The sequence below is a fragment of the Gavialis gangeticus genome, unplaced genomic scaffold (assembly GCF_001723915.1).
Source record: "Gavialis gangeticus isolate Ggan-Ray unplaced genomic scaffold, GavGan_comp1, whole genome shotgun sequence".
NCBI lineage: Eukaryota > Metazoa > Chordata > Crocodylia > Gavialidae > Gavialis > Gavialis gangeticus.
This window is the reverse complement of record NW_017729032.1, coordinates 61,268,976-61,288,127: the sequence shown is the minus strand read 5'-3', so window position 1 is coordinate 61,288,127 and position 19,152 is coordinate 61,268,976. Positions and strand designations below refer to the sequence as shown.

The 19,152-nt window shown below is 43.2% G+C and overlaps 1 protein-coding gene across 3 annotated transcripts in view; it reads left to right on the top strand.

Annotated features, from left to right (window-relative positions):
• The window catches only part of THSD1 (thrombospondin type 1 domain containing 1), a 40,504-nt gene that overhangs the window by 13,946 nt on the left and 7,406 nt on the right, over positions 1–19,152 (top strand). For 2 of the 3 annotated variants that reach the window (XM_019525444.1, XM_019525443.1), the window contains exons 2-3: positions 2,697–2,835; positions 6,937–7,896. In XM_019525444.1, the coding sequence (XP_019380989.1) occupies positions 2,778–2,835; positions 6,937–7,896 (1,018 nt within the window). In that variant the 5' untranslated portion in view covers positions 2,697–2,777. Of the gene's footprint in view, positions 1–2,234; positions 2,836–6,936; positions 7,897–19,152 lie in introns of those variants that run through there. The other variant, XM_019525445.1, reaches the window with a different exon arrangement.

The window sequence follows — 19,152 nt, the reverse complement described above, 5'->3', positions numbered from 1 at the left end:
CAAGATGTTCCTTCACGAGGTCAGCATTAGTGGAGGGCAGGGGATCTCCCTCACCCGGACCTCCCTGTCCCATAGTGGGCATGGGTGTCCCATGGGACTGATGAAAGACCAACGCAAAGTACCCATTTAATAGGTTGGCTTTTTCCTGGGCGTCAGTTGTCAGTTGCCCCTTCTGGTTCAGCAGGGGTCCAATGTTGCCCTTGCTTTTCCTCCAGCTCCCCACATATCTGAAAAAGGACTTTTTATTGTCCTTGATGCTCGAAGCTAGTTGGAGTTCAGCTGCAGCCTTGGCTTTCCTGGTTTGGTCCCTGCAGGACTGGACCAGTGCAGAATAATCCTCCTTGGAGATGAATCCCATCCTCCATCCTTTGTAGGCCTTTCTTTTTGGCCTCAGGAGGTCTGCTAGATCCCTGGAGAGCCAGGGGGGCTGCTGTGCCCTCTTGCTGCCTTTCCTCTGAGATGGAATAGACTTAGCTTGTGCTTTTGTTTTGTTTTGTTTAGGCTAATTTTAGGTTTATCAAATAGCTTCCCCATCTACCCTTGGGAGGCTGCTCCATAGACCTGTACATCTTCTATTAGAAAGGGTTTTTTTATACTAAGCCTATTTTTTTTTTTTAGCATTAACACATTGATTCTTTCATTTCATTACTTTTTTAGTATCATCTTAACTAATTATAGGAACAAAAGGAATTCCTATTTGGACCAGTAGCCCCTCTGTTTGGCATCTTCTCTGCAGTGATGGCCAGTGCCTTTTGTTATGAGGAAAAGTGCAAGAATATCCAGAATAGGCAAAGATGGAATGGCCTACCCATGGGAAAAGTTGATTTCTAAACATTATCAGTTTTCTTATCTTGAGGTATAAGTTTTACGTCCCTATAATTTGCATCCTACCTAATGTAACTGTAGTTTTCATTTTCTATCTCAGTGTCTAATCCGTTTTGGAAGCTCACCAAGCTCTTGATCTCAGTGCTGATTATACCCTGCAGGTATGCGTGGCTTATTATTCTTTTTCCCTTTATCAATTGTGTAGCCAAGCTGTACCTGAAACTTTTAATTTTTATTTATTTATTTAGAAATTAATCACTCCAGTTATTTATGTGAGAGGCAAGGATTTTCTGGCAATCCTTTTTATCTAACCAACTGTAGATGAGAGAGATGTTAGACAAGTTTTTGGCACAAAGTGCCCTTCCTCAGATCTGGGCCTGGACCTGGACCATCCCAGCTACAGTAACACTCCAGCACTGTTCTAGCCATTTAATCACTTGGTCTTATATGAAAGAAAAGTGTTAATGGCAAGACAATTTGGAAGAGGGAGAGACATGAAGATAAAAAAGAAATCAAGACAGTAAAATACTTTATAGTGATATTACATATGCATTTGATATATAACAGTCTCATCAAATGTTGAATGAAATCATTATTTTTATGATTACAAACAACTTTATTTATTTATTAGAGTTATATAACACTCTATCCTTATGTGATCTGTGAAATGACTGGGAGACCTGAAACAATGCCATTGTTGCATTGCCTCTATCCATCTCTGTGTTGTAGCTACTGGTTGCTGCTCACCTTTAAAATGAGAAGTGTAAGCTTTGCTGGGCAAGAGCTTTTTTGCATGGTATCTAGCAAAGCAGGACCCCAGGTCTTAGAAAATACAAATAATAATAATTACTGTCTGTTGATAATAGTGCCATATGTAACTGTCTTCTCTTTTGGGTTCTTTCTAACTTTGTGTGATAGCACCTGCAACAATTTGTTTGAAAAACACAGTGCTCATATACTAGCTTGTGTTTAATTGTGTGGTTAATTTGTTTGAGGCACTTTAAAGAAGGTTCCCCATTATTCTAGTTCATGGAAATGGATAGAAATTGGGATGGGGAAATTGCTCTGTAGGGCAAACTGAAAAATATGGCCCCTCTTTTTGTTGCCTCTATTGATTGCAGGTGCGACTGACGGAATTTATTCTTTAAAATTATCTGATATCACCAAAGAAAACAGGGGGGAAATTACTGGAACTGGAACTTTCCCAGGACAACCAATATGATGTGTAGCAAAGAGTAGATCAAATGAGCTTATTAAATATATTAATTCAGCTGAAGTAATAGGCAATTTAAGAATCAATAGGACAGGTTTGTATTGAGTCATTTTCACACTGAAAGTTCTTTTAAAAGCAGTTAATGGTAACAATATTTCTATACCTGCATTATAAGCAATACCAGGTAATTCATCCTTCAGCATCTGTTTAAGCAGAAGTGCAGGGCATGAGAGATTTTTGGTGTTTAAATATGTTTTTATTTTTTTAAAACTGGTATATGAGACACTTTGCTATTTTGCTGTAGTGAATCCAGATCCTCATATAAAAATAGACTGCAGCAGCTATTACAGTGAGGTTGACACCCAGGCTTCAACAGGTTGGTTGGAAATGTGAAGTCATAGAAGCTATCTCTCTGTGCTGCTAGAGGAGCTGGAACTTTACTATATGATGAATTGTGGCTGTGTATGTCTCAGTGCACCGGGGTGTTGGACTGGATTATAAAGCAGATTAAAAAAATAAATACCGATAACATTAAATGAGATTAATTATCTGACAGATACATATTTGACTGATTTTTTTTTCAGTGGGCCTTTCTCTTCTTTTGTCTTTCTGACACAAGTTCAGCAGGGCTGTAATTTTTTAAAGTTTTAACTTTCAGGTGTTCTTGAACAAAGTGCGTGTGTTTCGGAGGTGGAGAAGGACATGAGGAGTCAAAGGATCTGGGATCCCACCGATCAGAATGAAACAGATGTTGAAAGATTTTTCAAATCTATTGTTAGTTATGCTCTGGGATTATGGTGAGTATTTTGACCATAAAGAGAATACTGTAGATATTAAATGGAATCAGAAGAGCACAGAAATCTGGGATTGGTGAAAGCTGTTGCTGGGAATGACGACTTGCATTTGTATCAGAGTAGAAGGGGCCCCACAACTGATGCAGAATTGAATATGAAATGGAATAAACTGGGCAGATTTCTTTGGGTATCTCAGCCAAGAACTGGCTGGGTTACCAGTAACTAACTGAACTCTATTCTGGCCTAAAGTTTGCACATTTCAGTAATGTGTGAATAAGGATACAATTTTTTAACTGCCTAAGGACTTGTCTACATGTGGTTGTTTATGGGCAGTAGATTAGTGTGAATTTACAGCACACTAACTACATAGGTGGGCATTTTTATTGTGCACTCACTGAGAGAGAGCTTACTTCACTTTGTAAGCAAGGTCCACTTTGCAAACTGCCTCACAGAAGGACGTTTCTAGTGCACGCTAAGGGAGTTCACACAGGGAATCAGCATCAAGTACCTTGTGTTGTTTGAAGTCATACTGTAGCTTACTGCATATTAATTCCCCATCTGCACAAGCCCAGAGGTGAAGGCGACTTACTCCACTTTTGAAAAGGGAGTAAGCTGCCTTGCACTTGGACTCAAATCCCATTTTCCAAAACTGATTTAAGCATCTTGGAACTTAAATACCATTGACTTTGAGAGACTTAAGCTCTTAAGTGCCTAAATCACTTTATGAAAACAGAATTCAAGCTCCTAAGTCATTCAGATACATTTTAAAAACTTTATCTCTAACATATAAATTGAGTGATGCAGTAAATTTTGAAGGCTGTGCAAGAGGACTAAGCTAGATGTTGTTTAACTATTGTGCATGGTCCTGCAAAATCCGAAGTCTCATATTTACCTGTGTCTGTGGATGGGATATAGCTGTTCATTCCTTTGGGATATGAAAACTTCATATGAAGGAGAGAACTGGCCCTAGTAATGTAAGGGATTTGCTCTTGCAATATGCATGTAAAAATTTGATTACAGATTTTTAGACTGGACATGCCCAACTACTTCCACTGATATCTTTTTCTCTTCTGAGCACTATTGAAAGATCTGGAGAAGGGATGTAAAAATGTAGAACTGTAACATGCTGCAGTGATGTTTAGGTGCAGTGGAGAAAGATGTTAGTGATGCTATATAACTTTAAACTTCTACTGTCACATTAATCAGCCAAATATAACTAGAAAAATTAACAAAGGGTCAAGTGAAGGTTACAGTGAAGATAAATGTTTAACTCAAATTTGGGCGGAGATAAATTATTATATTGGCACTTCTTAAGAGGACAGTTTTGCATACAGACATTACTATTTAAACTCAAAAAGGTAGAAGCTCCCAATGATTCCTATAGTTTATGGCTAGGAATGTTAAATCACATCTGAATATTTTTAGCACCTAAGCTTCTGTACTGACAATATTTCCAGTATCAAGAATACTTCATGTTCCAGAAAATAGTTTCCAAGCAATTTTGTATATATACAACTTTGGTTTATGGTCATTCATATAGAATAATACCCCAGTATAAACAAGTATTTTCACTTTTAAAGAGTTAAAGGCTCTGCCTTTTGATTTGCAAGAATGAATTCTTCGAGTGACCACACTGGTAGGGTGCAGCCAGATCCATTCAGTAGCAGACCATTGTAATGACAAAAAAAATATATCTACAGATGAATTGAAAGGAGCCCGAGGCAGGCTGTCCAGACAATGGGGACCAGATTCCAGCTGGTGATAACCTAACATGCATGACAGTAAGCATACACAGGGGAAGCTGGCTGCTCCTATTCTGTGCCCGCCAGTGTGTCATGAAGTGGCAACTCTTTGGGTAGTCTATAGCTAGAATATTTCTGCACTAATACAAATGGAAGGGAAGGAAACTCTTACTAGGCTAGTCTCAGCAAAAGCATGCCAGCATAAAGATGGCTTATTCTTCTGTGCCTGTTTTCCACGCCTTATCATACCCTAAAGTCAATGGCAGCTTCATGACTAAAACCCACACCATGCTTTTATTTTCTAGGCTGTCTAATTTTTTTAAAACTCTTTTGATGTGAACTGCAAGGTCATGTCTACATTTTAAACTTACCATGTGCAGTTGTGGTGCCCTCAAGGCATTTAGGAAGGGAAGCCTAATTAATACTGCTTGAGTGACAGTGTCATTTAGCCTGTCCCTGCTGATTCACTTACCCTCAGTGCTGCATAGATACAGCTTCCAGGCTAGTGGATCAGCACAGTCTGCTTGCAGGTGCTGCTGTTGGGTATTGTAAATTTGCAATGCAGATGTAGCCTTATGGTACCATGGAGTCCAAATCAAAAAAGTAAACAGAAATCAGGACAGTGTCATCAAAGGGACAGGTAGCATGTGTATAATTAAAGTTGCTTGGCACTTACCATTATAATATCCTGTTCTGAACTATTTGCATCTTTGTCAAATTTTAACCTGTTCTGGCTCAATTTGTTTCCATATGGGTGTCTGTCTCAGGTGTATTTAAACATTTCAGTTAAGTATTTTAGACATTTCTAAGAATCAGATTGGGGGCAATAATTGTTTTACGTATGTTCAAAACTGTTACAAACATTTCACTGAGAAACATTTCCACTTACAATGATCATGCTTCATCCCCACATAGCTACCACATTAACTGGACTGGACTGAATATGCTCAAACCCAGGGAGCCATGTTGGGTTATCACAGCTAAGGTTATCACAGCCCTGGAAAGCTTGCAATTCAGTGAGCACCATCTCTCCTGTCTACAGAATGAAGCAGGGCAATATGGAAAAATATATTTAAGTAATATAAAGACTGGATCATAATGTATAAATACAAGGGGACCAAATTAAGATTACACAAACATTTTCGAACTTTTGAGGGTCTGATTGCAGCCTCTTAGTTCTAACAACATCATTTTCTTGGGTTTAATATATATCATACACAAACATGCAGCAGATTTAGCAAGTACAAGCCACTATCAACTTATAAGCAGTGCTTTAGGAACTCATAACATCTTATAGATATCAATGGATGAAGTCTCCCAGCATCTCTCTGAAGTGGAGAAGTGCTGTTTCTATTGTGCTGATAACTTTTCTCTGCCTAAGATTGTTAAGTGATTGCCATGTGTCCAAGGTTACACAAAATAACTGTACCGGGGTGGAAACAGGCATATGATCTCTGTGTAATCATGTGCTTTAAATACTGTTTCACCCCACCAGCTGAAACATGTTTCATGTTTATTTAATTAACTGCACAAGTATGGTCAGGCCACAAACAGATTTAAAGTGAAACTGAACAGTTTACAATGAAATGATGTAACTTAGGCATGTTATACCACATCTGAGACAGGAAAAGTGTTGTTGATCCCAACACATTTATTTTAATCTCTTTTATTCCTTGATTGTCTACTGCAAATGAGTAAAATTAAATATTCATAAAGCAGCAGCAACTAGAGACTTCAGAAAGGATTGCACAGTTTTGCTTTTTTATTTAACTTGGCATTTTCTATACTTATGCCATCAGAAATTACATGTCTAACTTTTTGCCAAATTATCAAGTGTAACAGCAGTTGGTTATTGTGAAGGTGGAGAAGATCTGAATTTTGAAAAGAAGGAAATTGATAGTTCAGAAGCAGAGCCCTAAGACCCTAGCAAGTGAAGGCAGTTTGAAGTTGAGAGCTACATAAGCCATTACCTCTGATATCTGAATTTTCTATGGATATTTTTTTGAGCAGGATCCTGTAAGTAGGTTTAGAAAAGTGACGGTTATTCTTACAAAGCAGCAGTTTCCAGCTGTGTCAGACATCACCATTGGGTTTGGGGGATTGGGATTCTATGCTGTTTCCACTCGGTTGTGCATGCTGCTCCTTCAAGGAGACTTGAGTTGTGGCAAACCCAATCTGGCCTGACTGGGAAGTAATGAGTTCAAATTTTTACAGCCAAGCTCTTATTCTTATAGATTGATCCAATTGCTTTGAAAAAGTTCAGAACCACCTGACTGTTATATGTGTTTCTTTTATGATGCAGTGGGTATGATTCACTTCTTCATTTACTTATTAACAGTGTTGTGAAATTGTTTCCTTTCAGTCCTCTGTGAAGTGGAGTGTCTCCTCTTGGAGCGACCAGGTCACATAGCCTTAAGCAACGACACAGTGTCCGTTGAATTTCAGTACCACGACAATGGTAATATGACAGCAAAGAATGTATTCATCCTATTGTTGGATGCCACTGACCAGACTATTGCGAAAAAACAGCTTCCAGCTCACCAGTCACAGGGGATGGTAGCATTTGAGTGTTTTCATTTCAAGAGTGCTGGGAATTATCAGGTCAGAATGACCTCTGAGACTGATAATGGAACTGATGTACGGTGGAGTGGAGGAACTGCACTCCTAAGTGTAGAGTGGCCTGTATTTCACATAGACTTGAACAGGACATCCAATGGGCCTGGGAGCTCCTTTCAGGTTGGACTCTTCACTAATGAACAGTTGTGTGCTATGAATAAGACAGCGTTTTTACTACAGGTGATATTCACCAGCAACCTCTATGAACTGGGAAGATTAAGTACTGAGGAGGCACTGGGGATGAGAACTAGTAAAATGATCTTTCTTGCGAGGTCCCAGTGGGTGGAGTTTGATTGCCTACTTACTGGCCAAGAAGCATATGTCACTGTGTTACTGAAATCAGTAGAGACTGGTTCAGTTATCACCTCAACTGGACCTGTAGACCTTGCCCACAAATTTGGATACCAGTTGGTCATGGCACCAGAAGTGCTGTGCAAGTCTTCAGTTCAGGTGTTTGTAGTCTCCCCTCCATGCATTTCCATCAGCGGGAAGATGGCTGTCTATAAGGATGCTCTCAGGCATCCTGGAGAGAGACCAGCTTGGCTGGAAGAAAACATTCTGAATCCAGGGAACAACAGAACCGAATTTAACTGTACTTTGTTTGACATGGGAAAAAACAAATACTGTTTTGACTTTTTTAACTTTTCAAGCCGAAGCCACTTCTTTCCAAGAGTCACAGAATGTACGGTGATCCAGAGGAACATGGGTTTGTACTGATATTTTTCATCTTTAACTAGAAATGCTGCACTAGAAATGATGATAACTTGGACTGACAATGCTGCCATTTATGGAAGAAGGATTCACACATCTAGGAAGAGGGAGACCTGGGTTCTAGGTCCATCACTGTCTGAGTAGGTTCAGATGGTGAACAACCTCCTAGGAGTCTTCCTGAACCACCATGGGCTATGGTGGGTGGAACCACTGCACATCCCTCCTGCCAAAGCTATGCCCTTCTGCAGAAACGAATGGTTTATTGCATTCAGAGACAGGGAGCAGAACTGTTGGCGAGTAATTAGACCACTGCCCTGGAAGGGGAGGGGATCTCTGTGTCCTGGCCCCTGCTCCCAGGACTGCTTCTGCATTGTCCATTACATAAAATGTATGAGCAGCCACTGGAGCATGGACCATAATCCAAGACTGTCCTCCTGTGGGGAGCCATTCTGCTAATCTGCACAGTCCTTTTTCCACTTGCCTGCTCACTCTGATCACATGAATCTTGAATTAATTTCTGCACAGTCTCCCAGCTTATCAGGAGGGATGGGGTTGCCCTGCCCAGAAGAGCCCATAGCCTGAAAATTAGGGTGTATTGGGTGATATGGGTTTGAACCTACTCAGCTGGAAGAGAGAACTGAATGAGCCTTCCTCTCCCCCCACCTCCCTGCCACAGTGGCTAGGGACAGACATTCAGAAAGCACGAGCCTGAATTGATTCGATCTTTGCAGGTTAGTCTAACCTGACTAGGATAAATCAGTTTGCAACTGCACAGACATCCCAGACATGCTGGCACAGGCTAGAAGCTGTGGGGGGGTGCTAAAGCAGCCCTCGCTTCCCTTCCAAACTGCTGAGCTGAGGCAGGGCATGGCCAGGCCCCAGCAGGACTCTGCTTAGGGATGTCTGCCTGCACCGTCCCAGGCTTTTCCCTGATGGCTGCTTAAGGGGCAGGAGTGTTGCCAGACCCCAGCCCCAGGCTATCACTCTGAGGCAAGGAAGATGTGCAGTGCATGCATCTGCTGATGATACAGAGCTTTCCAGTCTCTCTCTCCATGCTTATTTATACTGTCTACAGAAAACTGACAGACGAGCAAGCCAGCAGGGGACTGGTAACAGTGTTTATCACCCCCATCAGCAAAACAGCCTCTCTCAGCTGCTCTTAAATAGCTTTTTCCAAAGAAGGAAGGAGGAACCTTACCAGCTGACCTGTTGATTAGCTCCAAAAAGCCCTAAGTGGACACTGTCCTGTCTGCCTGTCCTAGTGAAATTGGAGACACAGACATCTCTAAGCATTAGTTCGCATACCACGTGCCTAGGATCCATGGGGCTGGTGCCCATGCTATGGGAGGAGGGGATCTCTGCTTGAGCAGCAATGTGGGGTGGGGCAGGAGAAAGTCAGGCGGACTCTGCTGTATCTGCAGTCTCTGCCAGACCTCTGGCCAGAAGGGAGGGGCCAGCTCTGCTGTGGAGCAGAGAGCCCTGCCCATTCCAAAGAGCATGTTGGGATGCTGGGAGAGTCTGGTTTATCTTAAACCAGCAAGGAGTGCCGCCTTAGTCAGGGAGGACACATGTCCCCCCAGCAACCAGACAGTGACTGGGGGTGGGGGTCCCCCATGGCTGATCTCACTGATGGGGGGGGAGGAGTCCCCCTATGTCCAGTCCTGCTGACCAGGTGACTGGGGGGTTGTCCCATGGTCGATCCCACTGACCGGGGGGCTGGCCCTGCGGCCGATTGGGAGATGGCCAGTCGCTTCAACTGATTGCTGCGGCCGCTGCCAGGAGTGGCTGAGGTGCTCTGCACCCGAGCCAGCACTTACAGGGGGGGCACTGGTGCTCCTGCCTGTCCCCCCTGTCCATCACCTAAGTGGTGAGTGTGGCTGGTCTGGGGGTGCACTGGCGCTCTCAGGGGGTGCACATGCACCCCCTACACACACCGCTGTTCTCTTGTGTGTATAGTTTACAAAATTATTTGTCAGGATTATTTTTTCAGGTGCTCTGGTAGATGTGAGTGGCAGGCATGGTCGAAGCTGTGTGGGAGGGTAGCAGACAATATCTGCTCTGTCCATCATGGAGGGAGAGATGAGCTAAGTGATTGCATTTCTAAGCAGGTAGTGTGAACTAAAGACTGTCAGAGGGAGGTATTATTACAGGGACTGGGTTTTAATTTAGGTCTGTATCAGAGATAGGATTTGGATTTGATGGTGCTACTTTCTCATGATGATCTTACAAGTTTCTGAGAATAAGACTTTTCTAGCTGTGAACTAAACCTGAAACCTTATCCATAGAGCAAATTCAAATCCACAGGTCTGAAAGCAACCTTCATTTCCCTACAAAGTTCAAAAAACTTTGGATGACAAAGTATTATTCTGGCCTATTCCTAGTTGTAACAGTTTCTTGGAAGAGCTTTTCATTTCCTCTGTCTTCTCTTCTGTGCGGGAGTAGAATGACTGAAATTCTAGAGCTCTTCACAGATTCAGTCTGTCATCTCTGAAATTAAAACTTGCTTTATATTTTCAATGTTTTCATAAGGTGTTTATCACACAAAGAAGTACTATAATGTCGGTGACTTACATGGTGCTATTATACGGTTTTATTGTATTCTGTTTTGTAGGTTTTAAACTTTTAACTCTTCAGTTATGAACTTATCTCCTAAAAACAAAAGCCCTCTAGCCTTACCACATTGCCAGATTCATCTTTTTTTACTCAATATTTTACCAAGACTCTCTTTACTATCTCTCTCTTTCTCTGTGACACAAAAAAGCTTAGTTAAAAATCCAAAATCCAGAGATCATTAGATTAATCAAGACATTCTCATATATATAGAAAAGGAAAAAAAGATTATGTCATTTTCTATGTATGAGAAGATTTTGGATAATAGTTTTGTGGTCCATATAATTGATATAGACAAACAGTTGCCTATAGTATGATGTATCAGTAGATATGTTCCACTACCCAACATCTGAATGGCTTAGCTGTGTCTCCTTACCATTTGCTTTGTTTCTCTTGCTTTCACTGGAGTACTGTCTTTACAAAGCCTGAGGGTACACATGAGAAGAAAGGATGCATCTCAGTGAGTGACAAGTTAGAAGTGTTAAAACTACAAAGCAGATGAAAGTAAAATGGCACAAAATAACTTGAACTAAAAAGTCAACCTCAAATTAATTAGATCACAGAACACCTGACTGTGTGTGCATAAGACTTCAAAGCCCCACAGCTGCACTCTAAATGCACACGGTAGTCTGGGAGGGCTGCATCAGTCTGAAGACAGTACAGGTGAGGGAACCTTTCATTGCCTGGAGTGACTGTCCAGAAGGGCTGTTCAAAGCTTCAGGTGCAGAGTAGATTTGGCCCGATTCGGCGGGCGAATCTGAATTGAATCAGGAGACCAATTAAAAGGTCTGAACTGATTCGGAAAAGATTCAGAGAGCTTCGGAGATGTGGGCAGTCTCGGCTCGCTGCCGCAGGGAGCTGGACCCGGACTCCGTGCTGGTAAGTAGTGGGCGGGGGAGGGGAGGTTGGAGGAGGGAACCATGAGGGGACCCCTGCTAGGCCCCATCCCCTGCCTGCTTCCCCAGCCCCCCACCCACTCTCCCAGCCCCCCTGCCATGGCTGCCCCACCTGCCCCAGCTCCTGGCTCTGTAAAAAAAAAAAAAAAAAAAAGCCCCCCCTCACTGGATGCTGCCAGGCAGGGGGCAATCCCCACTTCCCCCGCTGTCCAACATCACGTGGGGGACACTCCCACAAGCCCCCCTTGCCCCCCATGGCTGCCCTGCCCAGTCCCAACCCCAGCCCCAGCCCCCAGCTCTTCAAAAAAAAAAAAAAAAGCCCTGCACTCACCAGATGCTGCTGCAGCCATCAGGGCTTCTGGGGGCTCATGGCAGAACCCCCCATGCAGTGCAGGGCAGCGGGGGGCAGCAGGGATCACCCCTCACCTGGCAGGAGCTGGTGAGTTGGGGCTTTTTTTTGTTTTTTGGTTTTTTTAAAGAGCCCGGAGCTGGTGCTGGGAGAGCGGGTGGGGGATGGGGTCTTGTGGCAGAGTCCACCACGCAGCATAGGGTTAGTGGGGGGGCAGCAGGGATCACCCCCCAATCTGGCAGTAGCTGGTGGGTGTCGGGCTTTTTTTTTCAAAGAGCTGGGAGCTGGGGCTGGGTGGGCAGCCATTGACAGGGCTGGGAGAGCAGGTGGGGGATGGGGCCGATTCAGAAATTGCCTAATTGAATCACTGTCCCCCAGATTGGCTGAATCCAAATTCAAAGTGAATACTAGCCGCTTTGCACAGGCCTACTTTTCAGTTCATAGCATCATTGTGGTGCTCCTCCATTGAATGTTCTGACCCTTCTTCAGCCCCAGCTTGGTTTGTGTTGTGTACTTTTGAGTGTGTGTGTCTGGACCTTAGCCCCATGATACTATCTATTCATTCTGAGCACTATTACTGTATTTGTTCAGTACAGATTGTTGAATTTCTCTGTTTCTTCATTGAAATCATATAAAATAAAAAGATGAACCCCTTTCTCCTTTGTAAGTCTGGCCCTGTGGGCACATCTAGATGAGCAGGAATGTGCACTTTGCAGCACCTCAGAAGGCTTTTGAGGTGCTGCAAACCAAATGTAGCACACGTGAAACGCACATAGTGCACATGTTTGAAGCACAGAGCCAAAATTAGATACTGGGAAATCCCTGTATCTAAAAAAAAAACACACAAAAAAAGTGGGGCGGCACACATGGCTGCAGCATGCACTGCCTGAAACCAGAGCCAGGCCAGCCAGAGCCATGGTTCAGCTGCTGGCCAGGCTCTGTACACCTGGATTTCTGCCACTTCAGCCCTGGGAGGCCCTCAGGTGGTGGCCCCAGCCTCCACTGTCCCACCTGGGGCAATTTGCCACGCGCCAGAGCGCGCATGCCAGGGTATTCTCCGGGGACAAGTAGCAGTGGCACAAATATGTGCCTCTGCTATTTGTCCCCGGAGAAATACATATTCCCGCTCATCTGGATGCACCCCGTGGGTCCCAAGCATAGAACTGTTTTTGAAATTCTGGGACTCACATTGAAGAGGTTGTCACCTTGGCTGCATTGTGGATAGAAGGGCACAGGATTCATCTCTCACACAGTGGCTCTTTTTTTTTGTCTTTGACCACATAGGTCAAGGCCAGAAGGGCCTGCTTGACGATGTTCTCTGCATCACAGACCATTGAATTTCACCCAGTTGCCCTTGTTTGAGCATAATAACTTGAATTTGGCTACTGTGTGCTTCCCAGAAGGGCATTCAGGCCTGAACTGAAGATTTCAGAGAAGGATAAGCTACCATTCCCTTTGCTAGCTTGTTCCTATGGTCAATTGCTGTCACAGTTAAAAATGTATGCCTCAATCCTAATTTAAATTCCACTTTCAGCCATTCATTCCTGTTATAGCTTTCTCTGCCAGATTAAAGAGCCAGTATTTTCTTCTGTGAATCTACCTACTATAATCAAGTCACTTTTCACTCATTCTAGATAGTTGAAGAGATCTGAACTCCTTTGGTCTGTCACTGCGATGCTCTTTTTTCCCTCTTTGAATTGTTTTTCAAATTTTTGCATTTTTTTTATAAAATGTGGATACCAGACTTATGTGCAGTATTTCAGCATTGGTATCACTAAAGCTGTATATAGAGGGGAAACCACCTCCCTACTCTGGCTCTCTTGCATATACTACGAACAATTGCCTTGCCTTTTTGTGTCATCACCTGGCACTAGGTGTTCACATCGATATACTTGTCCATTTGACCCTACATCTTTTTCTGAGTTACAGATTTCCAGACTATATCTCCTCTTTCCATAAGCACAGCCACCATTCTTTGTTCTTCTATGTGTAACTTTGTATTTGGTTGCACTAAAACATTTTGTTTCAATGATGCCTGCTTACCAAATTATCCAGATTGCTCTGTATGACTGCCCTGCTCTCATTATTTCCTGCTCTGCAAAACTTTGTGAAATTTGCAGATTATTTTTAACTTGCTGCATATTCACCTCCAGATCCTTGATGAAAATGGGGAGGTGTTGGGTACTGGTCCCTGCAGAACTATTTAGCCAGTTGGTAATCCATTGATGGGGGTGCTCTTCTAATGTGACATATAGTTAATTATTTAATCAGAATGTCATGAAAAATTTAATAAAAAAAATCTAAGTAGATTACATATCTGTAGCTACCTTAATCATTTAAATCTATCATTTAATCTCAAAGATTTAATGTTCATTTGACAAGACCTGCTTTCCATTCACATCAGATGGAGTAGCATTAATTATATTTGTATCCTTTAATTCTTTATTGGTTGAATCCCACCTCCTAACAGCATTTGCACAGCCTATCTAAGAAAAAAAAAACAGGGTGGAAGGGAAGGGAAGGAATAAAAGTCTGTCCCTCCTAAGGTTGTGAATAAACCTAAATGTGAACCAGCACTATGCAGTCTTCCAAAGACTGTGAGAAAATAGGTCTGAGGAGTGTGACTTACCCCGAGGCTACATGCTGATGATTTCATTGTGGACTGTTCTCCTGATTTTAGCAGAATCATCCAAACTCATCTGCTTTTCTAGTTTGCCTGGATAACTTCAAAGTTTGAGGTATAAAGTTTAACCCATATACTGAACTATTCCCAGCTTGAAGTCAAGGCATCTCGTAGACCAACTAATTCAGAGAGGCATAAGCTTACTTAGACACTGCCAGCTTGTTCTCTCTACCCCCTTCTCCTCTGAGGGCTTGCTTTACACATCCCAGACAATACAGCTCCCACTACTTTTGTTGGAAGAATATTCCACAATCTAGCTGAGAACCCATTTGGAATCTTTAGCCATTGCATTAATAACGTTAATCAGTAATGAAAATAATAAAATCTTACTATTTTATTATTCAGCTTTCTGTGCAGAAGAAAGGTTTATCTCAACATGTGTAGTACTGGGAAGGCACACTTGACTTTTCCAGTCTTAATTTTATCACCCTTGGCCACATCTACATGTGCTATTAATGTGCTCCCTAGCACACATCTATACATGTGGCTGCATCAGGAGCAAATTGCGCAGTCCGGGGCTGCTTCTGCCCTGCTCTGCCCCCCTGCAGCAGCTAGGGGGAGCTCCAAGCTGGCAGGGGGCAGGGGACACTAGGAGCAGCCCTGGGCTGACAGGGGGCATGGGGGGGTTAGGGGGAGCTGTCCCAGTTCCAGGGGCAGCTCCCTCCCAGCCACAAGGAGAGCAAGGCTTGCCCCAAGCCCTAGGGGGTGGGAGGAACTGTCCCAGCTCTGGCGGCCAGTCCCACTTTCCCCTTGGCTGGGAGGGAGCTGCCCCAGGAGCCACCCTTGGGCTCAGGGTCAGCCCTGATCTCCCTGCAGCTGGGAGGGAGTGGCCCCTGGAGCTAGAACTGCTCCTCCAATCTCCCAGAGCTTGGGGGCTTAGCCAGGCAGTCATTGTGGCCCCTGCTGCCTGGGCTGACCAGGAGCAATTTAGTCCCAGTCAGAGTCTACACGTGTGCTACTAAGCATTAGTTAATGCACTTTTTTTCTAGTACTGTACATGTATGTATTGGTACTAGCAAACAGCTCATTAGATTGATTTAATGCGAAGTAATTGCCAAGCATGTGTAGACGGTGATTGATGCTTTACACATTAGATTAGTCTAATGTGCAGTCAAGTATCTCATGTAGACACACCCCTTCTTAATATCCTGGGGGCCAAATTTAGCCTGATTGCAACTCCCAGCTAACACGAATTGTTCTTGCTTACATCAGAGCTGAATGTTGACCACTAGGGCTCTTAGTGAACAGTGGGCATGTCTACATGTGTCTCTACGGCACATTTGTTACTGCGCCGTCATTTAGTACTTCCTTCTGGAAGTACTAAACAACAGCACAGCAACAGCCTGTACTGTGCCATGCGTGCAGCACATGGTTATTTTTAGCTGCTACATCGCTGTAGCAACACGCTATAACGAGGGAGTGAGGTAGCTGTGGTGTCACGGTTCTTGCCTGTGTTGCTACATTGCCATAGCATCATGTGTAGATGCACCCAGTAAGAAAGATAACAGGAGAAATGGAATCGATAGCAACTTGAAAGCGCCATTAATGAAGGGAGATGGGGGAGAACCACCACAAGAAGGGAACAGTAGTCACCAAAGGAGTGAAAAAGCTTGGAAGAGGTTAAAATCGGAGAAATAGGACTGTGGGGTCATCGAGTCCACTCCCCTAATTCCATGTGCAACTATTTATTCAGAGTCCTAAAATCTTGCACTCCAGCCTCTCATGCCCCACAACCCTGAAGCACGTTACAGAACCCAAAATACGCTGCAGCATGCCAGAGGTGAACGGCAGAAGAGATAAATAAAAGGCTATAAAATTCTTGTTCCCTGAATGAATAAGATTGTATTAGTCATACCTGCATCTGTCTGATTCCTAAGAAGATATGAAAACCAACTAGTCCTATAGCCTAAGTTTATATCTGTCACAGTTTCCAAATTCTATTTTTAGATAAATAGTTCAAAGTAATTAGACATGACAGCAGTATGAGAGAGCTGCAGGAAAGAGCTCTAGGTTATACAGCCAGGTCTGACTTACGAGGGTTTTTGGGGCCAGTCTTTCTCCCACTGATACACCAGTGTGGGCATGATTAAATCCTTATCTTCACATTCCAAAATAAGCTTTTGTTGTAAACTTTGACATACTCAGACGAACACTTTTGAGAGAGTATGGGCTATTCAGACTATTTTTGAGCGCCTTAACGTAGAATTTTGAGAGGGGTCCTTTTTGGGGGTAAAAAATAATCTGATTTGCTCAGGTTTGATTCCAGACTGGCTGTATCCAGGGTTGGAGTAGATATTTACAGACATGGCAGATTGTTATTCCCAGGTGGTTATGTTGAGGAGTTTCATTTAAATAAGGATCACAGGATTAGGCCTGCTGTTCCAATCTGGCTATTCTGTTGGATCCTACTTTAAGGACATGTAGCCTGCCTTTTTTATGAGCACCACCTTGCCCGCTCCCTTGTCTGAGTGCACTATTAGGCAAATGGGACTGGATTAGTGCAGCCTGAGCATGTGCCCATAGCTGCTGTCAGGCCATCTGCCTCAGGTATGCTCCTTAGCCAGGCTGAACAAGCTACATGGCCTGATTTCCAGGCACATGCTGGGTGTGTGTGTGCTTCTTAGCAGTGTTCACACATTAGCCATGGGGGTAGTGTTTGAATGTTGTACGTGTTTGACTGCATGATAGAGAACTCACAAGTGGGCTGGAGATGCTACACAAATTAACAGTCTATTTAGTCACTCACATACATGTACCATAATTACAAACTATCCAATATGTTTCAAACTACTTCTCCAGTTAACACTGCTATGTTGAGAGGTTCCCTAGTGTTCTGTTAAGCATTCAAAGAATTAGCTTGCTGTACATGTATTTTGGAAAGCAACAAAGATTTTTCTCTTGGCGCTTTTGGATTCATTTGTCTTAAATGAAAGTTAATGATTTTGTTTCCTTGGGGAAGAACAAGATGTGTCTCATTTTTTGATTTTGTAATTCCAGAAGCTTGCAGAGCAAGGCACAGAAGCTTGATTTTGTACATTGCACAGAGGCAGGGTAATAGCCTGCTCGCCTGCTGTGACAGAGAGTTTGATTATGAGCCCCTGACTGGCAAGGTGCAAAACACTTTGTGCAAGGAAGTGTGCACCTTCAGCTCCTGCTGCTGTCAATGCAGAGCTGAAGGTAACAGGCACCTCAGAGGATCAGATCTAGAAAATACCTCTGATCTAAACCGCGGGTATATTATTAAGTCCATGGGTCCCCTACCATGTGATTTGCTGAACCCCCTCAACTCCCACTGAAGTGAATGACAAAGGCACTCACCATCTCACAGGATCAGGCCTACATTTTAATGCAATTAATAAGGATAAAATTGAGATGTACCTAAGAATATATCTGCATTGCAGGTTTCAGGGTAGTATAGGAAGACCTGCCTGACCTTGCTTTCAATGAGCATGGAAGCAGGGAGCAGTCCAGCCATGGCAGTGTGGAGACCAGTGGGCAGATTTATTTACCCTGCTGCTTGCATTAAAGTAACCTGGACCAACCCCTGTGCTACTGTTGTTAGACAGCTTTTGGTGCCTGAAATTGCACATGTAATGCTAGCTGTTGTATTGCTAGCCTATAGACATGTTCCTATAGAACAGCGTTGCTCCTTTCTCCTGAGGGCATTGCTGTGAAACCCAGCCCAACCCCCAACTCTGCACATACCAAACCTAGAAATAAGGCTGTGAAACACCCTGGGAATGGTCCCCCATGTCAGTACCCAAGCCCTCTCTCTGGCATCCTTGAGAGTAGTAGCAGGGGATGCCTCAGGGAGACTTAACCACCCTGTTTCTGGGTTTGGCAAATGCTGAGCAGGAGCAGGTGGGTGGGGGGTCATGCTTCTCAGCTGGGCTGTCAGTGGAGCAGGAAAGTAGCTTTACAGACAGGAGCACTTTCATGAGGTCACTAATTCTACTCCCATGTATAAAGGCACCGGCACTGGTTGTTTGCAAATGTTTGTACAATTGGTGCCTAAAACAGTTAATTCAAACACAGCAGCACTGAATCCCTTTGAGCCATTTAAAAGTAATAATGGAGCATGAGCCATACCGTACCTAATTGAACATGAAACTGCAGAACTGCTCTGTCCTGCAGCATTCTTTGATTCATTCAGTGACGAGAACAGTTAATAAATTGTGAACTAAAAAAAATGTCAAGGCAGCTTAAGAATCATGAAACAAAAAACAGATCTTATGATCTGTGTTAGTAGTAGCAACACTATATACTGTTAAACAAAGAGAATTGAAGATAACTTGTTTTATTTTTTATAATTTATGTACTTCTTTTTTTCATTTTGCTCCTAGACAGTGAAAATAGATCAGTCAGTGTATTGGTTTTGCTTCTGGTCCATTTTAAAGCAAGCCATGTAAGCCAGCCAATTCTTATTAGCAGGGACAAATTCCTAAGATTCTCAGTGCTCTGAGGTTTAGATTATGACCACTGCATGAGAATTTTCAAAGCCAAATCAAAAGCAGCTTTTGTTTTCCTTGAAACAAATCACAAAAATATTTCCCTTAAATAGGAGCTTCCCACAGCTTCTATAATGGCCCCACCCTCACTTGGCCAAAAACTGGTCTCGCTTTCTGTGAGGTCAGCATCTTTTTCCCTATCTGAATGTTCTTTCATTAAAAAACAAAAACAACTACATCTAAAGTGTCATCCTAAATTATTGAG